The sequence below is a fragment of the Mus caroli genome, unplaced genomic scaffold (genome assembly GCF_978045245.1).
Source record: "Mus caroli unplaced genomic scaffold, Mus_caroli_1 scaffold_5, whole genome shotgun sequence".
Lineage (NCBI taxonomy): Eukaryota > Metazoa > Chordata > Mammalia > Rodentia > Muridae > Mus > Mus caroli.
The window spans coordinates 72,775,687-72,796,859 of NW_028227260.1; the positions used below are offsets into that span (position 1 = coordinate 72,775,687).

The 21,173-nt window shown below is 39.8% G+C and overlaps 1 protein-coding gene and 1 non-coding gene across 2 annotated transcripts in view; one reads left to right on the forward strand and one right to left on the reverse strand.

Moving 5' to 3' along the window:
* Positions 1–21,173, reverse strand: part of Msn (moesin) — a 71,616-nt gene that overhangs the window by 13,035 nt on the left and 37,408 nt on the right. The window contains exons 2-6 of the mRNA XM_021153382.3: positions 13,319–13,402; positions 5,122–5,217; positions 2,969–3,243; positions 1,382–1,465; positions 137–283 (exon numbers count right to left, since the gene is read on the reverse strand). Coding sequence (XP_021009041.1) covers positions 137–283; positions 1,382–1,465; positions 2,969–3,243; positions 5,122–5,217; positions 13,319–13,402 — 686 coding nt within the window. The remainder of the gene's footprint in view (positions 1–136; positions 284–1,381; positions 1,466–2,968; positions 3,244–5,121; positions 5,218–13,318; positions 13,403–21,173) is intronic.
* Positions 4,859–4,994, forward strand: LOC115030211 (small Cajal body-specific RNA 3). The gene has a single exon (XR_003835820.1).

Genomic DNA, 21,173 nt, shown 5'->3' on the forward strand with positions numbered 1-21,173 from the left:
TAACTGAAGATATTTAAATGCCAATGTTTGTTCTGCTATATTTTTATTCATAATTGAGTTAGACAGAAATAAAATATTTTCATATAAGTTTAAAAAAAAGAGTGATCCAAATAAGTGAGAGAATTCGGAAACATACCTGTCATTCTGCTCATAGATGTTGAGACCCAAGGCATCCACGCCCAGCCATAGCTCTGAGCCTTTCTTGTTCTTGATGCTGAAATAGTTCACACCATACATTTCCAGGTCCTGAGCAATCTTGAGATATTCCAGGACAGCATCCTCCCTATATGATACAGAATAGGAGAGGGGTATTGTCACAAAGTAGAGCTTCCATAGCAGACCCAGCAACAGAGGAAGCCAGCTTTCTCTGTTTCTGGCAATGGTCTTGGTAGCAGGATTAGGAAATGGAAAGAACTTAAGCAAGTGATTAGTAACAAGAAAACACATTATTTCTGTTAACTAAAAACTTCTGACAGGAACCTAAAGAATAAGAACAGTCTGTCCCTTGTTGGCCTCTGCAATATTAGTTGTTACAGAAAGTATATTCTCCCTCCTCTGCATTTCGACAACCTCTTAAAAATACAATTTGTTTCTCAAATAGACAGCTATAAAATGCTCTCCTATTTAGAGAGCTCCTTTCCCATTTATTTTTAGGGGAGCAATGACCAGAAACTTCCTGGAGACCCTGATCTTCCTTCCTTTTCATTGTACTCAAAACTGTTTAGGATGTAGGGAGTGGTGGAACATGCCTGTAAGCCTATAATCACCCATACTGTGTGTTCAAGATCAACCTATGCTACATAATGTGATCATTTCTTTAAAGAATTTCTAGGGCTGGAAAGTTCGGTCAGTTGGTCATTGACCAGCAAGCCTGACAACCTGAGTTCACATACTGGCACCTATATGGTAGAGTAGAAGAAAATAGACTCCCAAAAGTTGGTCTGACCTCCACATGTGCACCCTGGCATAAAGCAGAGGTGTGCACAACGTGCAGGGACACACACACACACACACACACACACACACACACAGAGAGAGAGAGAGAGAGAGAGAGACAGACAGACAGACAGACAGAGACACTGACAGAGAGGGCATAAAAATAAAATAATAGAAATGAAGTCCTGATGTTATAGTTAATGATCTTTTCAAGTTACAGTCCTTTGCATCAAAACTTTGCTCTTAAGAATTTTTAAAAATGCCTAAAATAAATCACAGTCTTACAATGATTCAAAGTTGCCTTTTATATTTAAATATCAAAATCATCCCTAGTCTCTCTTTCTTAAAATCCACCAATTCACCTAATAATTTGTCTTCTTGGTAGACACCATCCTCACTCTCCTTACAAGGACAGTGAAACTCATGGCTATCAAGGGAGGTTTACCTGAGCATGCCCCGGTGCTCCTCATGCCACACCTGGATCCGCTCTTCCCACTGGTCCTTGTTGAGTTTGTGCTGCTCCAAGACTCTAGAAAGATAGTGAGTGGTCAATAACGTATAAGCAGGAAGGGAGGGAGGCTCACTTAGCTCTCTATGGAGTTGATGCAAATGAGAAGTTAGCCCACTGATGTATTGCTGGATTCATACTGAAAATTAGACCTGAACACACTGAAGCAGGCATAACGAACTTCCTAAAGGAAGAACTCCAAGAACAGATGACCAAACAGAACAATGGAATTATCCTCTTTAGTCACCTATATGGCTTTTTTTTTTTTTTGGTTTGAGGCAGGATCTGTTTGTTTGTTTGTTTGATATGGGTTCTCTCTATTATATACAGCTCTCCTGTACTGAACTCACTATGTAGACCAGGCTAGACTCAAATTCAAAAGCACTTTACTGCCTCAGCAACCCAAGTGCTGGAATTAAAAAACAAAACAAAACAAAACAAAACAAAACAAAACAAAACAAAACACAAAGCCAAAACAGTCCAGATCCTCTTTATACCATTAACCACAATGCTAATAATGTGCTGCATCTCCAAGCTCAACAAGAATATACAGGCGTCTGTGATGAGGGGCTAACAGTAAAGAAAGGCAAAATATTCTCTCCTAGATCCTCTTGGAGCCAACAGTTGGTGTTTATAAGACAGCTTTGCATACAGATGAGGGAAGTAGTCACAAAATACTCTGAGGGAAACCAAGAGGCCCAGCCCACAGTTCTACTAGATTGTTAAACAAGATGCTTTAAATATGCCATCTCACACTTCATGCCACTGACGAGGAAAGAGTCCCAGGGCACAATTACCATCCCTAACACCATCTGTGGAGTGTGTACACACCACAGCTCAAGCTTAACTTTTCTTCTCCTATTCTAATCTAAAAGCCTGTGGAAACAAATGGCCATCCGATACAAAATGAAACAAACCCCTCGTGCATTAAAAAAAATAATAATAAAGAAATTGGGGGTTCAGATCAGTACTGCCAAAAAAAAAAAAATCTGCTATGGGAGACAGGGCACATCAGAGTCAGTAGCTCTGTATCTTAATTTCCTGAGCCAGAAAATAAGGACAACGCTTGCCTTGTATATTTAGCATTGTCATGATGTTAAAATAAAAATATTAAGTGTTTAAAAGCTCTCCCCTTCGAAGTTTACAAAATCAGAAAACTGTACACTGGTGCCCCTGGTTTGCATATTTTCTCTCTCTCCTGTGAATTTCTATAATAAAATCTCATCAGTGAAAGAGAAATGGAATCATGGGAGAGGACAAAACAAATCAACTCATCTTTCCTTCTACGTCAGCACCTATCCCCAGGGTAATGGAGCTTTGATATCAAGGAGCAAAGGGGAAAAGAGCCTTTTGAAGACCGGAAATAGAATAGGATACAATAGTATGTGCAAATGTGTCTCAGCAGCACAACACAGTCTTTAGACAGAACTCAATGGGAAAAAAACCCTTATCTGGCAGCCCCTGTGGACTGGGGATTATTCAGCTTTGTCAGCCAGGTCAAAGGAGGGCAGGGTTCTACCTCACCTTTGGGGCAGCAACTTATCTCCAGCCAGGTAGCCAGACTTGTGCACTTCCTTATTGAAGTCACCATACTTAGACTGGACGGCATACGAAGCCAACAGCACAGCAGTTTCAGGTGGACAATAAATGTCATCATTGAGAATGCCCTCCTTCACTTGCAGAAAGAACAGGCGCTGGGTGATATCCTGGATCAGTTCTTCAGATACATCCTCTGGGTAGAACTTGGCCCGGAACTTGAAGAGCAACGGACTTTCCTTCCGCACATCCTGTGCAGTCACCTGGGAGAAGCAAGGAGGTTACAAAGGCTCCCTCAAAATAGATTGTGATGATGGGAGAGTGTCTGTAAGGCAGTCAGAGGACTCTGAAAGGCTGTAAGTGTGGGTAATCTTCCAAGGCTGGAAGGCAACTCTCATAACTAAAACTTTCTTGTTTGTTTGTTTGTTTGGTTGTTTGGTTGGTTGGTTGGTTGGTTGGTTGGTTGGTTGGTTGGTTTTCGAGACAGGGTTTCTCTGTGTAGCCCTGACTGTCCTGGAACTCACTTTGTAAACCAGGCTGGCCTTGAACTCAGAAATTAGCCTGCCTCTGCCTCCCAAGTGCTGGGATTAAAGGCATGCGCCACCACACCCAGCTATAATTAAATTTTTAAAAAAGCAAACAAACAAATAAAATCAAAAGTATCACTTTCATTGGGGAATCTTATAAACATTTCTTCCTCTTGAGAATGTTCTTCTTAAAAAATTTATAATACACACTGATGACCGAAGCCACCACTATCTGACAATATAGCTCACTGATCTCAAATTCTGAGGGTAGATTTAAGAATGTTCTTTTTTTTTTTTTAAGTTTCTCTTGTAAAACTTTATTTTATATTTTTTTCTGTGTGTGGACACGCGTGCATGCATGGCACCTACGTTGGCCAGATGAGGGCATCAGATTCCCTGGAATTAGAGTCACAGGCAGGTGTGAGCTGCTATGTCAGTGCTAGGAATTGAACCCTGATCTTCTGGAACAGTCAGTGCTCTTAACAGCTAATCCATCTCTCCTGACCCTAAGGCTCCTCTTTCAAGTGTCCTCCAACTCTACAAACTATCAGAGAATAGCAAGTCTGGTTGAAAGCTCAGAATTGGCTAGGTTAGACCATAAACCAGATGACCTTCTAAACCCGAAAATGGCTCCTAATTTATCCAGCAAATGTGCTACTTTTGGGGTCAGCAACATGACTCAGAGGGTATAGGCGTTTGCTTCCACAACTCATTTAGATCCCAGGGACTGACAAAGTGGAAGAGAGAATTGGTATGTATACCATGGCATGCATGTATGTGTGCACACATTCACATGGACAGGCCTAGTAAATATCAATATAATATAGTAAATAAATATGATTTACAAACTTTTTATTCTTTAATAAAACAATACTCTTTAAAGCAGAAAGTGAGATACCCACCTCCAGATACAATTAGCAAACTTAGCTTCAATACAGTATTAAGTCCTCTAAGGTCAACTGTTAGCCAGTTTGAGGATCTGAAGAGGGGAGTCTGCCAGGTGTCTCCAGAGATACTACTTGGGGCTCTCTCTGGGAATTCTACAGATCTCAAATTTGAAAGAAAGGTATCCCAACATTTTAAACTACTAAAAGCTTTGGTCCAAAACAAATCTAAATTAAAGAAGAGTCTCCACTTCCTTTGGCTTTACCATCTTTCTCAGAAGTCCTCTGCCTGTACTTTGATGAAAGTAATAAATAGGACTATAGTGATGGTCTTCCTGTAATCACAAAACTCTGAAAGTGGAATCAAGAAGACCCGATGTTCAAAGTCACTGTCTGCTACATGTGGAGCTTGAGACCAGCCTAGAATATGAAATCTTTTCTCAAAATAAAAAAGAGAGGGTGATTGTTATGTAAGCTGTAGAACTAGCCATGCAGACAAATGAGAAACAATCTTTTGTCTACAGAAGGCAGCAATCCTGCATAAACCTGGAAATCTTTGTCCGACTTCAGACAGCTAAGTCTAGTCATTCCCTTCAATACAACTTTTGAAACTAACACTCTGAATATCAGTCCCTTTGTTGTTTTGCTCAATACATAGCTTGATTATCACAGGTTTGCTAGCAAGCATATGTTATTACCTAGAAAATTTTTCTACGTAGTGAGTGATTACCTTCTTATTAAGTTTCAGCCAAGTAGAGAAAGCTTTTGTGTCCTGGTATTGCAGTCCAAAGAACCAAACTTCCCTCAAACCAATAGTTTTCACCACCTGGAAAAAAAAAAAAACAACACAATAACTGGTTTAATATCTACCAGGAATTAAAGAACATAAAGGTGGAACAAACTTAAACTACCCTACCCTTAAAGGGTTTAAGGTACTGCTAGTCTTTTTTTTTTTTTTTAAATAACATGAAAGTAGAAGGGGAACAAACTATTTAGGAAAAAGACAAGGACCAATGGATGAAAGGAATGTCCTTATAATCAAATATATGTGCATGAAAGCATCACAAATCCGTTGTTTTGCACAATTAACATGTTTAATATATAATTTTAAAAGAAAAAAAATGCTATCAGTTTCTTTGCCTACCAAGTACTATTGTGAACCCTCGTGCACACCAAGAACCTTACATCCATGATCATCTTTAATTCTCATAAGGGCTCTATGGCAGAAGTACAATGCGGCTCACTTTATAGAAGGTAAAGTTAAAAGTCCAGGAAAGAAATGACATGCCCAACATGCAGATAAGTGACAGAGTCAAGATTTAGCTTATGTCATATTTCCAAATCAAGCCAATTCTCATACGTTCTGTCAATGTCTCCCTTCTACAATGCTATATAGCTGTCTGCTCCCAGAATGGATTAGAGACTATAGACAAAGTTTCTTAGGTTAACTCCTGTATCATATTCTCCTGGGGAACTCTCATATATTGTCCTTCAGCATTTTAAAACATATTATAAAGAATATTACATTGGGCATAGTAATACCTGCCTATAATACCAGCACTCTAAAGAAGGTGAAAGCAGGTGGATCAGAAGTTCGATATCATCATCCTTGGTTACACAGAGTCTAAACCCAGTCTGGGCTACATGAGATCTTGTGTCTAAGAGGGGTGAGATGAGCTGTGCTTAATGTAAGCACTTAGGGGGCAGAGGCAGGCTGCTCTCTGAATTGGAGACCAGCTCAGTCACGTCAAGCTCTACTAGGCCAGCCGGGGCTACATGTTGAATGTCTGTCTAAAATTAACAAAGGAGGCACATTTTAAAAAGACACAGATGAACAAACAGAAAAGGTGCAGAGTTGGTAATGGAGATGTGCAAAGTTTCTATGTCCTCAAGCACATGTCCCTTCAGGTACTTCCACATGTTTAGCTATCTAGAAGCTTCCCAACCTAGCCCTTTAGGTTTCTAGGGAAGAATTACATCATTATAATTGACTGTATTGACAATCATTGATGACATCAATTCAAACTTCACAGCTGTCACGATCTTTAGAAAGTGAGGATTATATCAACATCTAAGACCAAGTCTCACTTGCAATACTCCAAGAAAGACAAGGCAGAAAGCATACTATACAGACAGCTCATAGCCCAAAGATATAGATACTAATATGTTTGGGGCCAACATTTGTCTTGTGAAGAAGCTAAAGGGCCCTGTATTGCCCAGTGCCCTTGGAATGAATAGAAGGCAGAAAAGGAACTCTGCAAGGAAAAGACAGATGGAGTCTGTTCAGGGGCCCTGACAGTAGCAGATTGATGGTCCAGTTGTAGGCTCCACCGCAACTTGCCCAAGACTAGGGATGGCCACGCTAAAGCTAAGCCATATCCTGATGAAGTCAGGATGAGATCACAGAGTTCTCATCTTTTCTTTTAGGTATAAAAGGATGGAAATAAAAGTTTATGGTAGGATAAGTATGAAATCTAAGAGACTTAACTAGAGACATAAACAAGAACCCAGAGTTGCCAACATTCCTTCTAGTAAACAAACCAATACCTTCCTGGGACTATCTCATGTAATAACCACTCTGAGGAGAAGCCTCATTCCTAAGATATCACACTTTCTCTTTATAGATGTCACATATCAGGAAATCTGAACAAAAATCTTTTATCTGTAACTTGTAGCCAGTATACTTCGTTTTGCTGGTCACAACTTCCTCATTATCTAATTGGGAGGAAAGTTGTCAAATGATCTCACATGAAGAGTTATGTATGGGAAGTTCTTGTCCTACCCAAGTAAAAACTGATTTTCAACACATTTTCAGAGTTATGATTGAAATGCGACTGGTGGGAAGAGAAAGAGTTACAAACTGTTCAGATCCTAGAGAAAGAAAAAAAACCACTGAAGATAGGATAAGCTACAGGTCTAACATATCTAGGTACCGAAGGAGTGGAGCATGAAAGGAACAGAACTGGTAAAGCAACAACTGGCTTTTACCTAAACCAAGAGGCCAGTTGTGGCGGCTCAGAAAACCTAGGACTGAAGGAGATTTTGATATGAGCACTGCTTCTTCTTTTGTAAGCAGAAGGAAATCAAAACGGTATGAATTTTCCACTTCCTTAAGCTCTTGAGCTTGGAGAGATGAGCAGTCTCTCAGCCTATGCTGAAGTTCCAAAGTACAGATATGGGAGGAAGGAAATGCAGTCTGGAGTCAGAACTGATACTGAAAAAGAATAAAGGGCAAAAGAGAATGCCTGTGACTAAAGGCTACAAAGAAATCTCCAATTAAGGTCTACGCAGTGATGGGAGCCATTTGTTCAGGCAACACTTGGCCCCGTTTCCAATTCTAAGAACAAAGAAACAGCACGAGAAATTACTCACTTCCAATGTTTATAGCCACCAAGAAGTCTATTTCAGGTGGTGCTGGACTGGAGAGAGGAAGGACCTTGCTTTCCAAGTTAAAGAAAAGTATCTAGCTCTTTGTTCTAGGAATAAACCTCTGTGGCTCCAGTGAGTAGATTCCTTATAAAGCTGAGAAATGGCTCCCTCCCCGAGGGGGGGAAATGTGTTTCGTTTGGTACTAGACATCCTTCTTATAAGATTTAAGCTAGTATTCCTCAAAGCTGACCTTAAGAAATCCTTAAGCAGAAGAACACAGTCATTGGCTATACCCAAGAGGTCTGGGAGTATGGTAGAACTGAGGTGCACTAAAAACATTATGAATCAAGATAACTGGGAAATTATCCCAATAAACACATTTTGGATAAAAAAAAATTTCTAGAGGCTGTGAATTCTGTTCTGTACTACACCCTACTATCCCTAGTTGACTGTGGAGAGAAAACAGGGCTAACACAACACAGGCTATTAAACTGAAGCCCAGTGATGTGCCTCCTATCAAGTTGCCTTCAAATGAAGTGTACACCCCCACATATAAATACTGCTCTCCGCTTTGGTCAGAGGAGCTTCTTTATGCTGTGCTCGGCAGTAACTGTGAACTTTTAACTGGCCAAAGTGCCAAGAATAAGTGACTGTTGGCTGTTCAGCCTTAATTGAAACATCTATATCATCTCCTCCAAGGCACCAAGAACATCAAAAAGAGAGGGCAGAAAGATCATAAGAGCTGGAAGATGTGGAGGAGAGCTGTGAAATGATGCCATTCAGGATGGTTATTGCTTCATTGCAGTCATGAGCTCCCAGCACCTGTGATTACACGCGAGACCTGCATAAGATCTGAGTTAACATCTTATCATGGAAAGGGCACGTGAAGTCACACCCATCCCTGAAGATCTGTTACTGGTTGGTAATCATACTTCTGTGAATGAGCCTAAGGAAAGAGTAGACATAAAAGTGAAAAAAGGACTAGTTGAAATTGAAAAGAGATCAGCAGGCGTGTGAATTGGGACTAGGAGGAAGAAGGAAGGGATGAATATATCAAAATTCATTAAGTTCATTTATTGAAAATGTTATACCAAGTGAGGCATGGTAGTGCTCACCTCTAATCCCAGCACTTAGGAAGGAAAGACAGGTGAATCTGAGGCTAGCCTGGTCTACAGTGAGGGCTAATACTATACAGAAAAATCCTGTCTCAAAAAATGACAACAAAAAAAGAAAGAAAGAAAACCAATTATTATTATATGTATTTAACACATGGTAATTAAAAAAAACTACAAAGAAAACTGAAATCCAATGAAAGGAAGAAATTTGCCTTTAAAAAAAATCATTGCTAACTTCTAGGAGCTTTGGGGTATAAGACAGCTCCCCATTTACCTCTTTCGTTTTTATAACTTGCAGAAGTCAATTCAAGAATCAGTGCTGCCTGCCTTGTATACTACCTGCACCTACTTGTGTAACAAGCTAGCAACATCAGGAGCCATCTCAGAAGCCTAGAACTACATCATAAGTAAGGCCAGAGCCTTGAGAAAAAAATCTGCATGAGGAATTATGTGCAAAACTGTATTGCATCAATGCCCAAACATCTGAGATACGCTGAGATTCCCTCACAGGCTGGCAGCATCTGCATTATCACTCACCTAAAAGCAAATTGATGGTTAACTGGAAAAAATCTGCAAGATGCTACCACAACATCTGTTTCTTACGCTCCACATAGCCTGTACCACAGTGAGCATCTTCTTCACAAAACAGACAGCACTCAGCCCAGTTTCTGCTTAGGGAGTAGGCTAGGCAAAGGAAGTTCACACAGGGCATAGTTGACAGAAGGCACTGGGAAAGTAGAATCTATCAAGATTCAAGGTCGAGTTATAACGCTCCCAATAGCTGTGTGAGCTTAGCCAGAACTTTTCTCCTCACAAACCCTCAGTTCCTAATCCATAGGATGGTAATACAACTAATATGACTGTCATAATAAGTGTTAATCATGCTACAAAATAAAATCAGAATTTAGAAATCCTAATGCAAAATCTGCCAGCAATAAGTACTGCACTGAAGTCAGAAAAGCTTTGTTATTTTTATGGATCCCTAAACTGAACTCACATGACGGCTGAGAAGCCAGACAGGATCTCTATATTCATATGCATATATATATGCACTAGCAATTAGTAGGAAAAGAGGCCTTGAATCTGAAGGAGAGTGGGGAGGGGTATAGAAGAGGTGGAGAGGAAAAAGAAGGGAGAGATGTTGTAATCATACTATACTCTCAAAAAATAATGTTATTCATAGTGGCAGCTCTGCCACCTAGTGGCATGTATATAATTCAGGATGAAATCATTTGGCAAATCTGCTTTAAGAGATTAAAGCAAGCCAAGTACAACATGCCTGCAGCAAAATGTGTTCTTCCTCTTTCCTGTCAAGAAACACTCACAGAAAGAAACAGAAGTAAGGGATAGCAATTGTGGGCCCCATTTCCATTTCCCACCAGGCTCTGCCTCTCCTCAAGCTATGGTTTCCCATTGTTGCATGTTATTTATCACTGGGTGCCAAGAAATACGTTCCTTGACCAGAAAGGAAGTTAAAAAAAAAAAAAGAGGAAGCATATTTCATCAAGTTCAAATCTTTTCTCCAATGGTTTTTACCTACAATATAACAGCTCAGACCCGTCTGCCCTCACAGAGGATCACTGTATTCTCTGTTCTATGGCAACCTCTCAATGACCTAAGACACATCTAGGAGACATCTCCAACCTGTAACACCCTCATTTACCCCACAAAGTGCAGTGCAGTGGGAAAATAATATGTTTGTTCAGATCTGTATTTGAAACTCCATATCACAACTTGCTGGTGATGTGACCTACAAGGTATGTTCTTTGTCCTCTTAGGGACAGAATCGCTGTGATGATTAAAGAATCCAGCTATCACTTCAAACCCAACTCACCATTTTTCAAGAATACAATGTACCTGCTGGGCGTGGTGGTTCACACCTTTAATCCCAGCACTCGGGAGGCGGAGGCAGGCAGATTTCCGAGTTCAAGGCCAGCCTGGTCTACAAAGTGAGTTCCAGGACAGCCAGAGCTATACAGAGAAACCCTGTCTCGAAAAACCAAAAAAAAAAAAAAAATACAATGTACCATTAGCAACAGGAGTCACCATGTTGTACAATAGAACTCCAGGTCACTTTTTCATTTGTACCTATGTTGAGACAGGATTTCATGTTGCTTGCTCGGGCTAGCCTCAATTAAAGCTCTCTATGCTCTTGGGAATGACCTTGAACTCCTGATCCGTCTGCCTCTATCTTCAGAGATTACAGGCTATCATACCCAATTTCAGACTCACTCTAATCTGAATGAAATTGCATCTAAAGTACCTAGCCAAGCGTAGTTTATAGTAGGTGCTCAATAAATATACTTCCTAAGACATTGCTTATACAAATGAGATTTTCTGGTTTTCTCTCTCAGTCCTTTCTTTGATGATTATGAAAGATTAAAATCTCTTGAGTACTCTGGGAGGCAATAGCCTTAAGAGTAACATACCAGCCAGGAACCTAGTACATGTTTGTAATTCCAGGAATCAGCAGGCTAAGACAAGAAGATTGTCCCAAATTCTAGGCAGCATGGACTACATAATAAATACCAGGTCAGCCAGAGTTATACAGCACACACTAATTTACCATTCCAATCTGCACAGGGCTCACAGCCAGAGAGGCCCCCCATAGAACTACACATACAGTACAGAAAGTGAACCAACACCAGCAATCAATTACTGAGTTGAGGCTTTTTTAAGTTAATAAAACTTTGCCCACAGATTTTTTTATTGCTCCAGGCTCTAAGTCATGTCTTCTTTGCCTTCAGCAGCCATCCCCCTCCAGTACAAAAGAACAAAGCCCCAGCACCAAGAGCAGAGGAGGAAGAGTATACTGATCATTTGGTTTGGGAGAGGACTAAGTAGAATCAGAACTCTGGAAGGAGTCTAAGAAGAAGCCAAAGTAAGATCCACCACGACTGATGCTCCCTTCTGCACCTCTTCCTGAAATCAAGGGAGCCAGGGATTTATGTGGTATAGTAGATGTATCCTATGTTTATCTCATAGGCTGTTAGAAGCTAATCCAGAAGAGATATTCTGTACCAGCGGCCTGTCTCCATCCAATGCAAGTGAAGCATTTTCCTTCTTTTACAAAAAAGGGTTGTCTGAACTCTAAACAATGGAAATACAGAAGAAGGAGAAGAAACTGTGTAGAAAAGATGTCAGGGATAAATTTTTGAGGGATAACCTAGTTTGAGAAACCATTTTGAGATAGGGAAACTGAAGCCCAAAGAAGGGAAATAGGGGAAATGTTTGCATGAAACAACAAAAAATTAGCTGGCAAAACCAGCTCTAGAGACCAGAATTTCCAATTTTCTATCCAGTCACTTCATAAGTCTGTCCCTTTAAAATCTCTCCAATATAAACCCCACATGCAAAGAGGGAATGCAAAACCTTAATATAGTCAAAATGCATTCAGTCATTGCAGACTAGTACTGTAATCACTTGTGAGCTATGGGAATGTCAACACATTATTTTTGTGTTTAAAAATTCCTCAGACTAACTTGTATTTTCACAAATTAACCATCAGTGATTACCTTACAAATTACAGTGATTGCCTATTCAAAACAAAAACACAAAACAAACTCAAGAGGAATAAGTTCCAACTAAATCCAAAATAAGATGATGGTGCTTATCTCCCTATTCTAGTTCATAATGAACAAAAAGCATCATGGTATTTGAAAGGAAGCCATCATTTACTACTCTACCATATGCATGTACATAATACTGCCTTCTAAGCTATTTGGGTTTAGGGGTTTTTTTTATTGTCTTGTCCAGTTCTGGTCTGGAATGTTATGCAAACATATATGTCACAGTAACCAGTATTTGGATAATAGTTAAGATATTTTTAAAAAGTACACTTTTATAAAAACAAAAGATCTATATGGTAAGCATTAATTGCCCCCTTTCTTTCACATTTGTATATGTGTGTTGATGCTTATGTCACACACAGTCTGCACATAGAAGTGAAAAGACAACTTACAAGTCTGGAGGCAGACACCTCGAATCCTAACACTTGGGAAGCAGAGGAATGAGAATTGTGAGTTAGAAGTCACCCTCAGATGCACAGTAAGGTCAAGGACAGCCTGGACTTTTTAAAAGAGACTTGTCTATACATAGATAAACAGACAGACAGACAAACAAACAAACATCCTTTACAGTTTGAGGCTCCATATATTGATAGTTTCAGTAAGTCTACCATATAATCATTCTCCCTGTCTCTTTTCTCCCTTGTTCGGGATCAAGGATAGGATGTGTTAGGGCAATAAGATTGAGATTTCAGGTTGCCAACATTTAAACTTTGCCTCCTTTTTAATTAAGTCTGCAGTCAGCCTTTGTTTGCACCATCCTCAGATAGGCAAGTGGAAAAGAGACCTTTTCCAAAGCATAGAAGGAATGAGTGGCCTGCATTGTGAGGAGATCTATTAACAGAAGAAGTAGCTAAGGAACAAGGCCCTCCTTTACCTGGTCAAACAGCTGCTTGCCAGTGGTGTTCGGCTGAATGGCAAACTCCAGCTCTGCATCCATGGTGGTGACACGCACACTGATCTAGGATGAGATAAAAGCAAGCAGATTAATTGTTTGGCTTCGTGCTCAGTAGATTTGGGGAAAAATGTCTACATTCAACTTGGAAGAAACCCAAACACTAAAGTGGGTAAATAAGAAATTGGTATTAAGAAAGGTAAAATACTGACCTAAGTCATAACTTAACTATATTCCTTCCCAGATTGCTAAAGACTAAAACACAGCCATGGACAATGTTCTACCAAGAGGCAAAGAATGTAAACCATCCTACTACAAATAGGAAGTATTGACTATATTTCTTCCAAAAGGTATTCACCCTTTAACAACAGCCAGTTCCATCCCACAGCATTCTCTTCTTACCCCAGATCTATAGCCTGGCTTATCTATGGCACAAGTAGATCTCTGCAGAAGCAAGGTAAAATAAAGAACACTGGATTCTCCACTATAAATTTTCCAAGCTACAACACCAACCTTCTAAGCGAAATGTACTCCTGATATAACAGAGCACAGGTCCTCAACCTGTGAGTCATGACCCCTTTAGGGGAGTTGAATTACCTTTTCATAGAGGTTTTCTAAGACCATTGAAAAACACAGATTTACATTGCAATCCATAACAGTAGAAAAATTACAGTTATCAAGTAGGAAGTAATTTTACGGCTAGGGGTCACACCATGAAGAACTGTATTAAAAGGTTGTAGCATTAGGAAGGTTGAGAACCACTGCAATAAAGGCATGATGGTAAATGGGAGTAACTAACCATTTCTGATTGGATTTGAGGTCAACTCCCCAGGAGGGAATTGATGCCCAGTACTGTAAACCTGCTCAAAAGCCCATGGCTTGGAAGGTCATATGCCCTAGTGGGAGTACTATTGTTTGACTCAATAGAAATGCAGTCAAATTGGCCTCTTAGTATGTATTTATATCCACAGATTAGTTTTGCTCTGAAGCTTAAAGAAGTGTCTTTTTGCAATGGCTTTCAGCTAATTCAGACTCATGACTAGTCAAAGTTCTGAGAATAAGTGATTGTTGAGTACTTGGTCCTAAACAAGGAATCTTCATGGACCCACTCCTACCCAAGGTCCAGAGAAAACTATAGAAGATGGAATAGAAAGACTATAAATGCTGGAGGACAGAGAGGAGGGCTGCCAACAGCCTTCTGCTTAGGTCGCAGCAGTTACAACCATGAACTCACAGCAATGGTGGGTATTTCCAAAAGATCTGCACAATATGGGGCACATCAACATGGATAGGGTAAGGGCTAATGACACTTCATCCTATCCTAAGGAGCAAAAGCCAATTAATTGTTGCAGGAGAGAGGTCAATTTTGTGTAGCCACTGGTAAGTTGTCCTTGTAAGTAATCTCCCACACATGCTCATGAAAACAACAGTAATTAAATACAGAGAAGGATTTACAAAAAACTATTAAAAAGATGATAAGAAAGGACATCATGAAGAATATGATCAAAGTGTGTCGTGTGCACATGTATATATAATATCTATACACACATATATATTTGAAATTGTGTAAGAACATAAATAATTTTAAGAAAATTGGGTTCAAGGTTAACACCACTATAATGGGCTCAATTTACCAACCTGAATATCGCTTATCCTTTTCTTGGGCCTTAGTTTCCCTCATCAACACAAGGGCAGTCAGACATGGGTTGAGTTGTGAGAACAACTAATCAAAGCAATGTCTAAGGATCATTCCAATAATGAAGTTGGTGGTTCTATCCACTGCCTTGGTCTACTAGCACTTCCTATATTTGTGTCTCAATCAGGAGAGAAAGGGGGCATCAGTAGAGGTGAATATGTACAATATAAAGCTGCTGTCAAAACCAAGTTAATGGAAGGACAAAGAGGGAGCCAGACACATACTGACAAACTACCAGGCAGGAAGGAAAAGGGAGGGGTGAAATGATATAATTATATTTTAATCCAAAAATAATTTAAGTGAAAAAAATAATAACATATTCTATTTTTAAATGAAAATAGAAAAATATCGAGTGGCAATAGTTTATTAGAGAAGAACAGCGAGACATACCACCACCACCCAGTGACAACCAAATCAAAGCTTTTATATCATCTCAGAGGAAAAGAGTTTAGTCACTAAATTTTAGCACATCCAAGCCCGTCATTTTCCTCAAGTGTCTGAACTGTCTCTTCCCATCCCAGATACACACTAGTAGCAAGTTGGAGTTATGCTGTCTACAGATTGAGACAAAAGTTCAACCCAAAGCAACCTCACAGACTCTATTGCTTCTCAGGAGATACAAGCCAGAAAGCAAAGATGATATTCTTTTCTGCCGTCTTTGGTAGTCTTGGTGCCTCACACAACTCCTGATATATCTATCATATGGGTATTTAAAACCACAAGCCATTAGATCATTCACCAACATATATTTGGCCAGAAGATAAAAGTTTTTAAGTGCCCAACCATATTTCCAAGGGAATGGAAAGAACTCTAGAACTGCAGACAAGTGTGCAGTCACTGATATGGAGAGACAAAAGGTCACACTTTCTCAAAATACGGCTACAAGGAAGGAAGTTGAATTAAATAAATCCTTAGAAGCTTTTTTAAAGTAAAAAAGTATAACAGATAACCATGTAGGACTTCATTGGCACTAGACAATATAGTCACAACCTTAGAAGTAGATTCCCTGATGTACATCAATGATAATTGAGATTTTATTCTGAAGGAGGATTTTTTTTTTTTAGTAAAAACAACAGCTTTCATGTATCTATATATACAAGTCACAATGTACTTCCTATGTACTACCCCTCTTAACACCAACAGTCACCCTGTGATTGTTTCTACATTGAGGGTGAGAAAATAGATATCATGTATATTATATCACAGATACATAATCATAATGCTAGTATTTGGGAGTTTGAATACAGGTCTACATGCAGCTCTTACTATTTAAACCAGTGTTAATTTTCTCTTACAGAATATGGAAGGCTTTCATTAAAAAAAAAAAATCAAAGATAAATTTTGTACTACTTGCTGTTTTGCTCAACAACATAGCCAAAAGATGGCTTGTTATATAGACATAAAATTTCATGCTTTGGAGCTACCAAGATGGTGCTTTCTACTAAGCCTGATCATCTGAGTTGAATCCTTAAGACACACATGGTGGAGGAAGAGAACCAGCTTCTGTAGATTGTCCTTTGACCTCCATATGCCTGCCCCCTCTCTCTCACACACCCACCAAAGAATCCCAAACAAAAACAAAAAAACAAAAAAAAAACAAACAAACAAACAAAAAAACCAATATAGAGAAACTGAAATGGGGACAGTGGTCTTTCTAATACATTGGTTTATTCTCATATCAATATTTATTTCTAATTTAGAATTACGTGTCTGGAACACAAGGCTAAGTAGACACAAGGAAAATGCTGGCTACATGAATAGTCATCAAGTAAGAGGCTATAAAATAAATGACTAGCGAAATAAGGATGTACTTCAGTGACTGAGCAGTTATCTAGTATGGTACAGGGGTGGAGACAAAGGCAGACTGAAGATAGTACATACAGAGAGAGAAAAGGCCATTTTACTTTTTCACCTTTTTATGGGAGGTACCATTCTTGCCAATCTCGCAAAGTCAATGGAACACTTGTCAGGATATTTTTACATCATAAAACAAATACAACAAGACTGTTTATTTTAGAATAGATGTCAAATTTAATAATGTGTACTTATATACTATATTAAGTTAATCACCTAATATTGGGTCTTAATAATTATTACTGTGGTTTCTTTTTTAAAATCTTTTGATTTCGCAACAGATCCATACATTTATACAATGAATTTTAGTCATCTTACACAGCCTGCATCCACTCCATCTCCCATTGGCACTCTTTACAATGTGTCTCTCTCCTTGTTTCTATGTCTTCTTCTTTCTGTCTGCTCCACTGAGTTTAATTTGATTTCCTTGCCCAAGCATAGACTGGAAGTTTGTCAACACAGCAAGGACAACTTATCTGTGACAATATCACTTTAAAAAGTGACAACACTCCTCCAATAAGCATTAATTGTCAATAGTCCCTGAGAGAGGAAAGTGATATTTCTTCTGGATACAACATAGCCACTATACTATTGTAATTTCTATTTAGTATAAATGATATTTGAGAGACAAGTGTCTCAGACTTCCACTGATGACAATATCATAGGTTCTGCTGCTACTACAAATTTTTGCTTATAATTAAAAGGCTAAATCTTTAGTTGTAACTCAGTGAAAGCGAATGCTGCCATCCCTTTGTATCTATAAAGGACTGCTTCCAGGACCCCCAGGGGCACAAAATCCCACAAATGTTCAAGTCCCTTAAAAATGTCATAATATTTGCATATAACCTACATCATGTGTTCTCTGAATCATGTCTAAATAATTTCTAATACCAAACACAAGGGCTGGGTATGTAGCTTTGTGGTACAGCCATGGCTTAGCATATGGAAGGGTTCAGTTGCTCACAACATAAACAAATGTTTTAATACAATGTAATGTTATAAAAGTAAGCCACTGTTCTTTTTGTTTGCGGAATAATAAGACAGAGTCTGCACATGTTCAGTATAGATGCAATTTTCCCCCAAATATTTTCAACCCACAGCTGGTTGAGAACCAACTATATCCACATTCATAGGTCTTTCCTGTTTCAAATGCTATTCATGGATAGAAAAATGTCTGGTTAAGGAACTTTCTAGAAATGTATTTCAATTCACCTAATACAGATGGAGCACATTGTTTAAAGAATAATGAGTGTAGGAGAACTGTAGAATTATTCTGACCTTGAGGAAATTACTGAATTACCAAAGAACTGTAATGGTAATACACAGGGAAGTCCCTGAAAAGCAGAACAGAAAAAACCTTTTGTGCAAATTAAGAATCATATTAAGGTGGTTTTTCCATCGACCTCTAAGGACAGGATTGATTTTGGGAAAGGGACTCAAAATAGAAAAAAACAAAACAAAACAAAACAAAACAAAACAAGGGGATTTGAGTAAAATAAATGGAGCCTAAAAATTGATGGAATAGTAGGAGTTAGTACTGATTAAAGGTTGGTTTGTTCTTTGATAATCTGGGGTGCAAATTACACAAAACAAGCTATAGCCCAGACCCATGTCACATGAGGCCCTCTGGACATTTACCCTACTAGGTACTACTTTCCTCCTTTTGAAATTGACCTCACTTTTTCATTGGAGGAAGGGAGGGAGGGAGGGGCAGAGAGACAGAGAGAAACAGAGACAGAGATGGGGAGAAAGGAGAAAGAAGTCTTGTTTGGAAAGGTTGAAAAAAAGAAGGTGGCCAGAGGGAACCCACCACTAAGCCTTACAGCCTGAGCTCAAGCCCTAAATCTGAATGTTGAGAGGAAAGAACCAACTCTCATAAGATATCCTCTGACCTCTGTATACTATGGTAAGTGCACACATAAGGACACACAGAAATTTCTTTTTAAACCCTGAAATTGAAGCTTCCAAATTCAGCAAAACTTTCCCTGGCAGGGAATAAAGGAGCTGATCTGAGTAAACTAGCAATTTGAAGCATAATTCGCAGCAGAGAGAATTGTTTACACAGCTAAATCCTTGCCTAAGCTGGGCCTGAGTATGCAGACATAGACTGAGGTCAAAGACTATATCTATGTAGAACAGAAGGGTTTAAGAAACATGACAACAAAAATAATGGGTATGCATTTCAAGAGTGTGTCATCCTTGCACGTACACTGGCCCTCCCACCTCTAGACCAAGAACAATAAGTCCACTGATGCTTACTGAACAACTGAACATAGATACTTCCCACAGGAAGCCTCTCTGAGAATTAACTCCTATTGGTGGTCCATCATCCAAAGTCTTCAACTAGGATCACTCTTACACCTCAAGTTGGATAGCCTGAAACATAATCAGGCCAGATGCTGACTCAGACTTGGCAGCAGTAGCTGGAGTGCTTTCGTCTATGACCCAGTGGCTTCAAAGAGGCCCTCCCTTTCCTTAGATGCAGGATCACCCAGGTAAGCAAGAATACTCCACAGCAAAGTAGTCTAGCCATAACTCACCCCCACCTGTTATGTGTTCTTAACAATAAAATCTTTTTGTCTAGGGGGGATGGAGAGAAGAAATAATCACAAGTAACTTGCTGGAACAAGTGAACATAACTTTTGTCAGTTCATAAGTGAAAACACTGAAGTACATAGGCGCAGGTGACAGAACACTTATTGTATGCCAGCTCGGTGCCAGTCGAATCACCCACAGTCTCAGTTCAATCACTTAAGCCAAATTTCCTCTGCTAGCAGTTGGTGGAGGCGGGTCTTCTGGACATTCTTGGAGCTCCTTCCATAACTCCACCCACCTCTCTAGTCATGGTAATTTCACTGCTTTCTTCAGACACTGTCTTGGTAACTATTTTGCCAAAGCCCACACACTGTAGCATGGGAAGCCTGGGTACATCTGGGAAACACTGCTTGGATAGGATTCCCTTGTCTCCCTGGGGCAGAACCTGTGTAAGCCCAGTTAGGTCTGACCTCAACAACCTTACTGACTACCTGCCATTTCTGAATTCTGAGGGAGTGGCCTTTCTTTCTGAGCTTTCCAGGGGGCTGATAATGGGAGGAAGACCATTATAATTGGAGCAGAGGAGCAAGAGGAAGTACAGGCTTTACTAGGGCAACCCCAGAACTCCAATCTCTTCCTCAGGCAGAGAGTAATCACCAGAGTCACCCAAATAACCTTTACCCAGCATTTCCTGCGGCAGGGCCTGGACTATCTTGATTCTTAGGGTAACAGAAAAGCCTCAAGCACTTCTTTTCCCTAAGAAGAAAGCAAGTGCTGCCTTGATCTTCTATCCCAGGAGGTGGAGAACCCCTTCACCTGGCCTCTTGCCCCCAACATATATACACACACATCAACTTTCCCACAACTCATTCGTCTTTCTCCTTGATGATTTGGAAACAGCACCTGGCATGATTATCCCCTTCCCTCTCTTTTGACCTATTTCCAGACCTTTCCAGACCTGCCTGGGCTTAACTTTTCCTATGTCTGTGTCTGTTCTCTGTAGTTTCTACAGAAGAAAACCGCAGCAATCCTGACCCACACCCATACCTTCATGACTCAACATTAGTTCTCCAGCCACTCCAGCTGCTCGAAAAGACACAGGAGACAAGAGTCTCTTTCATTTGTTTTGGCTCAGCCCTGCCCTCCAAAAATTCCAAGAAGCATTTCAACTGACAGAGTACACTAGAGACTTGAGTGCTACTCTTTCAGTTACCATGTTTGAGGTACTAAGCCTTCTCAGCATGAGGATACAGCCACCTTATCAGCAAGAAACTACTCGTGTGTGTGTGTGTGTGTGTGTGTGTGTGTGTGTGTGTGTCTCACTGTCAAAAGCAGCTCATCAGAAACAAACAATGCCCAACCCCAGTTCGGATCTTCCTCCAGGCACATAGGTTGCCCCACGAGGTCCTTAATATGGTTATCCAGAAACGATAAGCAGTGGGAATTTCTAAACCCTTAAACCTGAAAGGACCTCAGTGAGCATTTGACTCAAATTCACCAGTTCACAGATAGGAAAGCTGAGGGATGAGAAAGAGAGGCACTGTCCCAGGGTCACACAGCTACTAGGAAGTGTGAGAACAGGGATTAAAACCTGGGTGCTTGAGCTATGAGAGTGGCTCAGTGCTCCAACACCACAAATAATATCTAGTTTTTAAAAACTAGCTCTTGGTTCCATAGCACATTTACTATGCCCTCATGCCATCCTAGATCTTAGAAGTAGTTAGTAGACCCTTTATACATGGTACTTTGAAT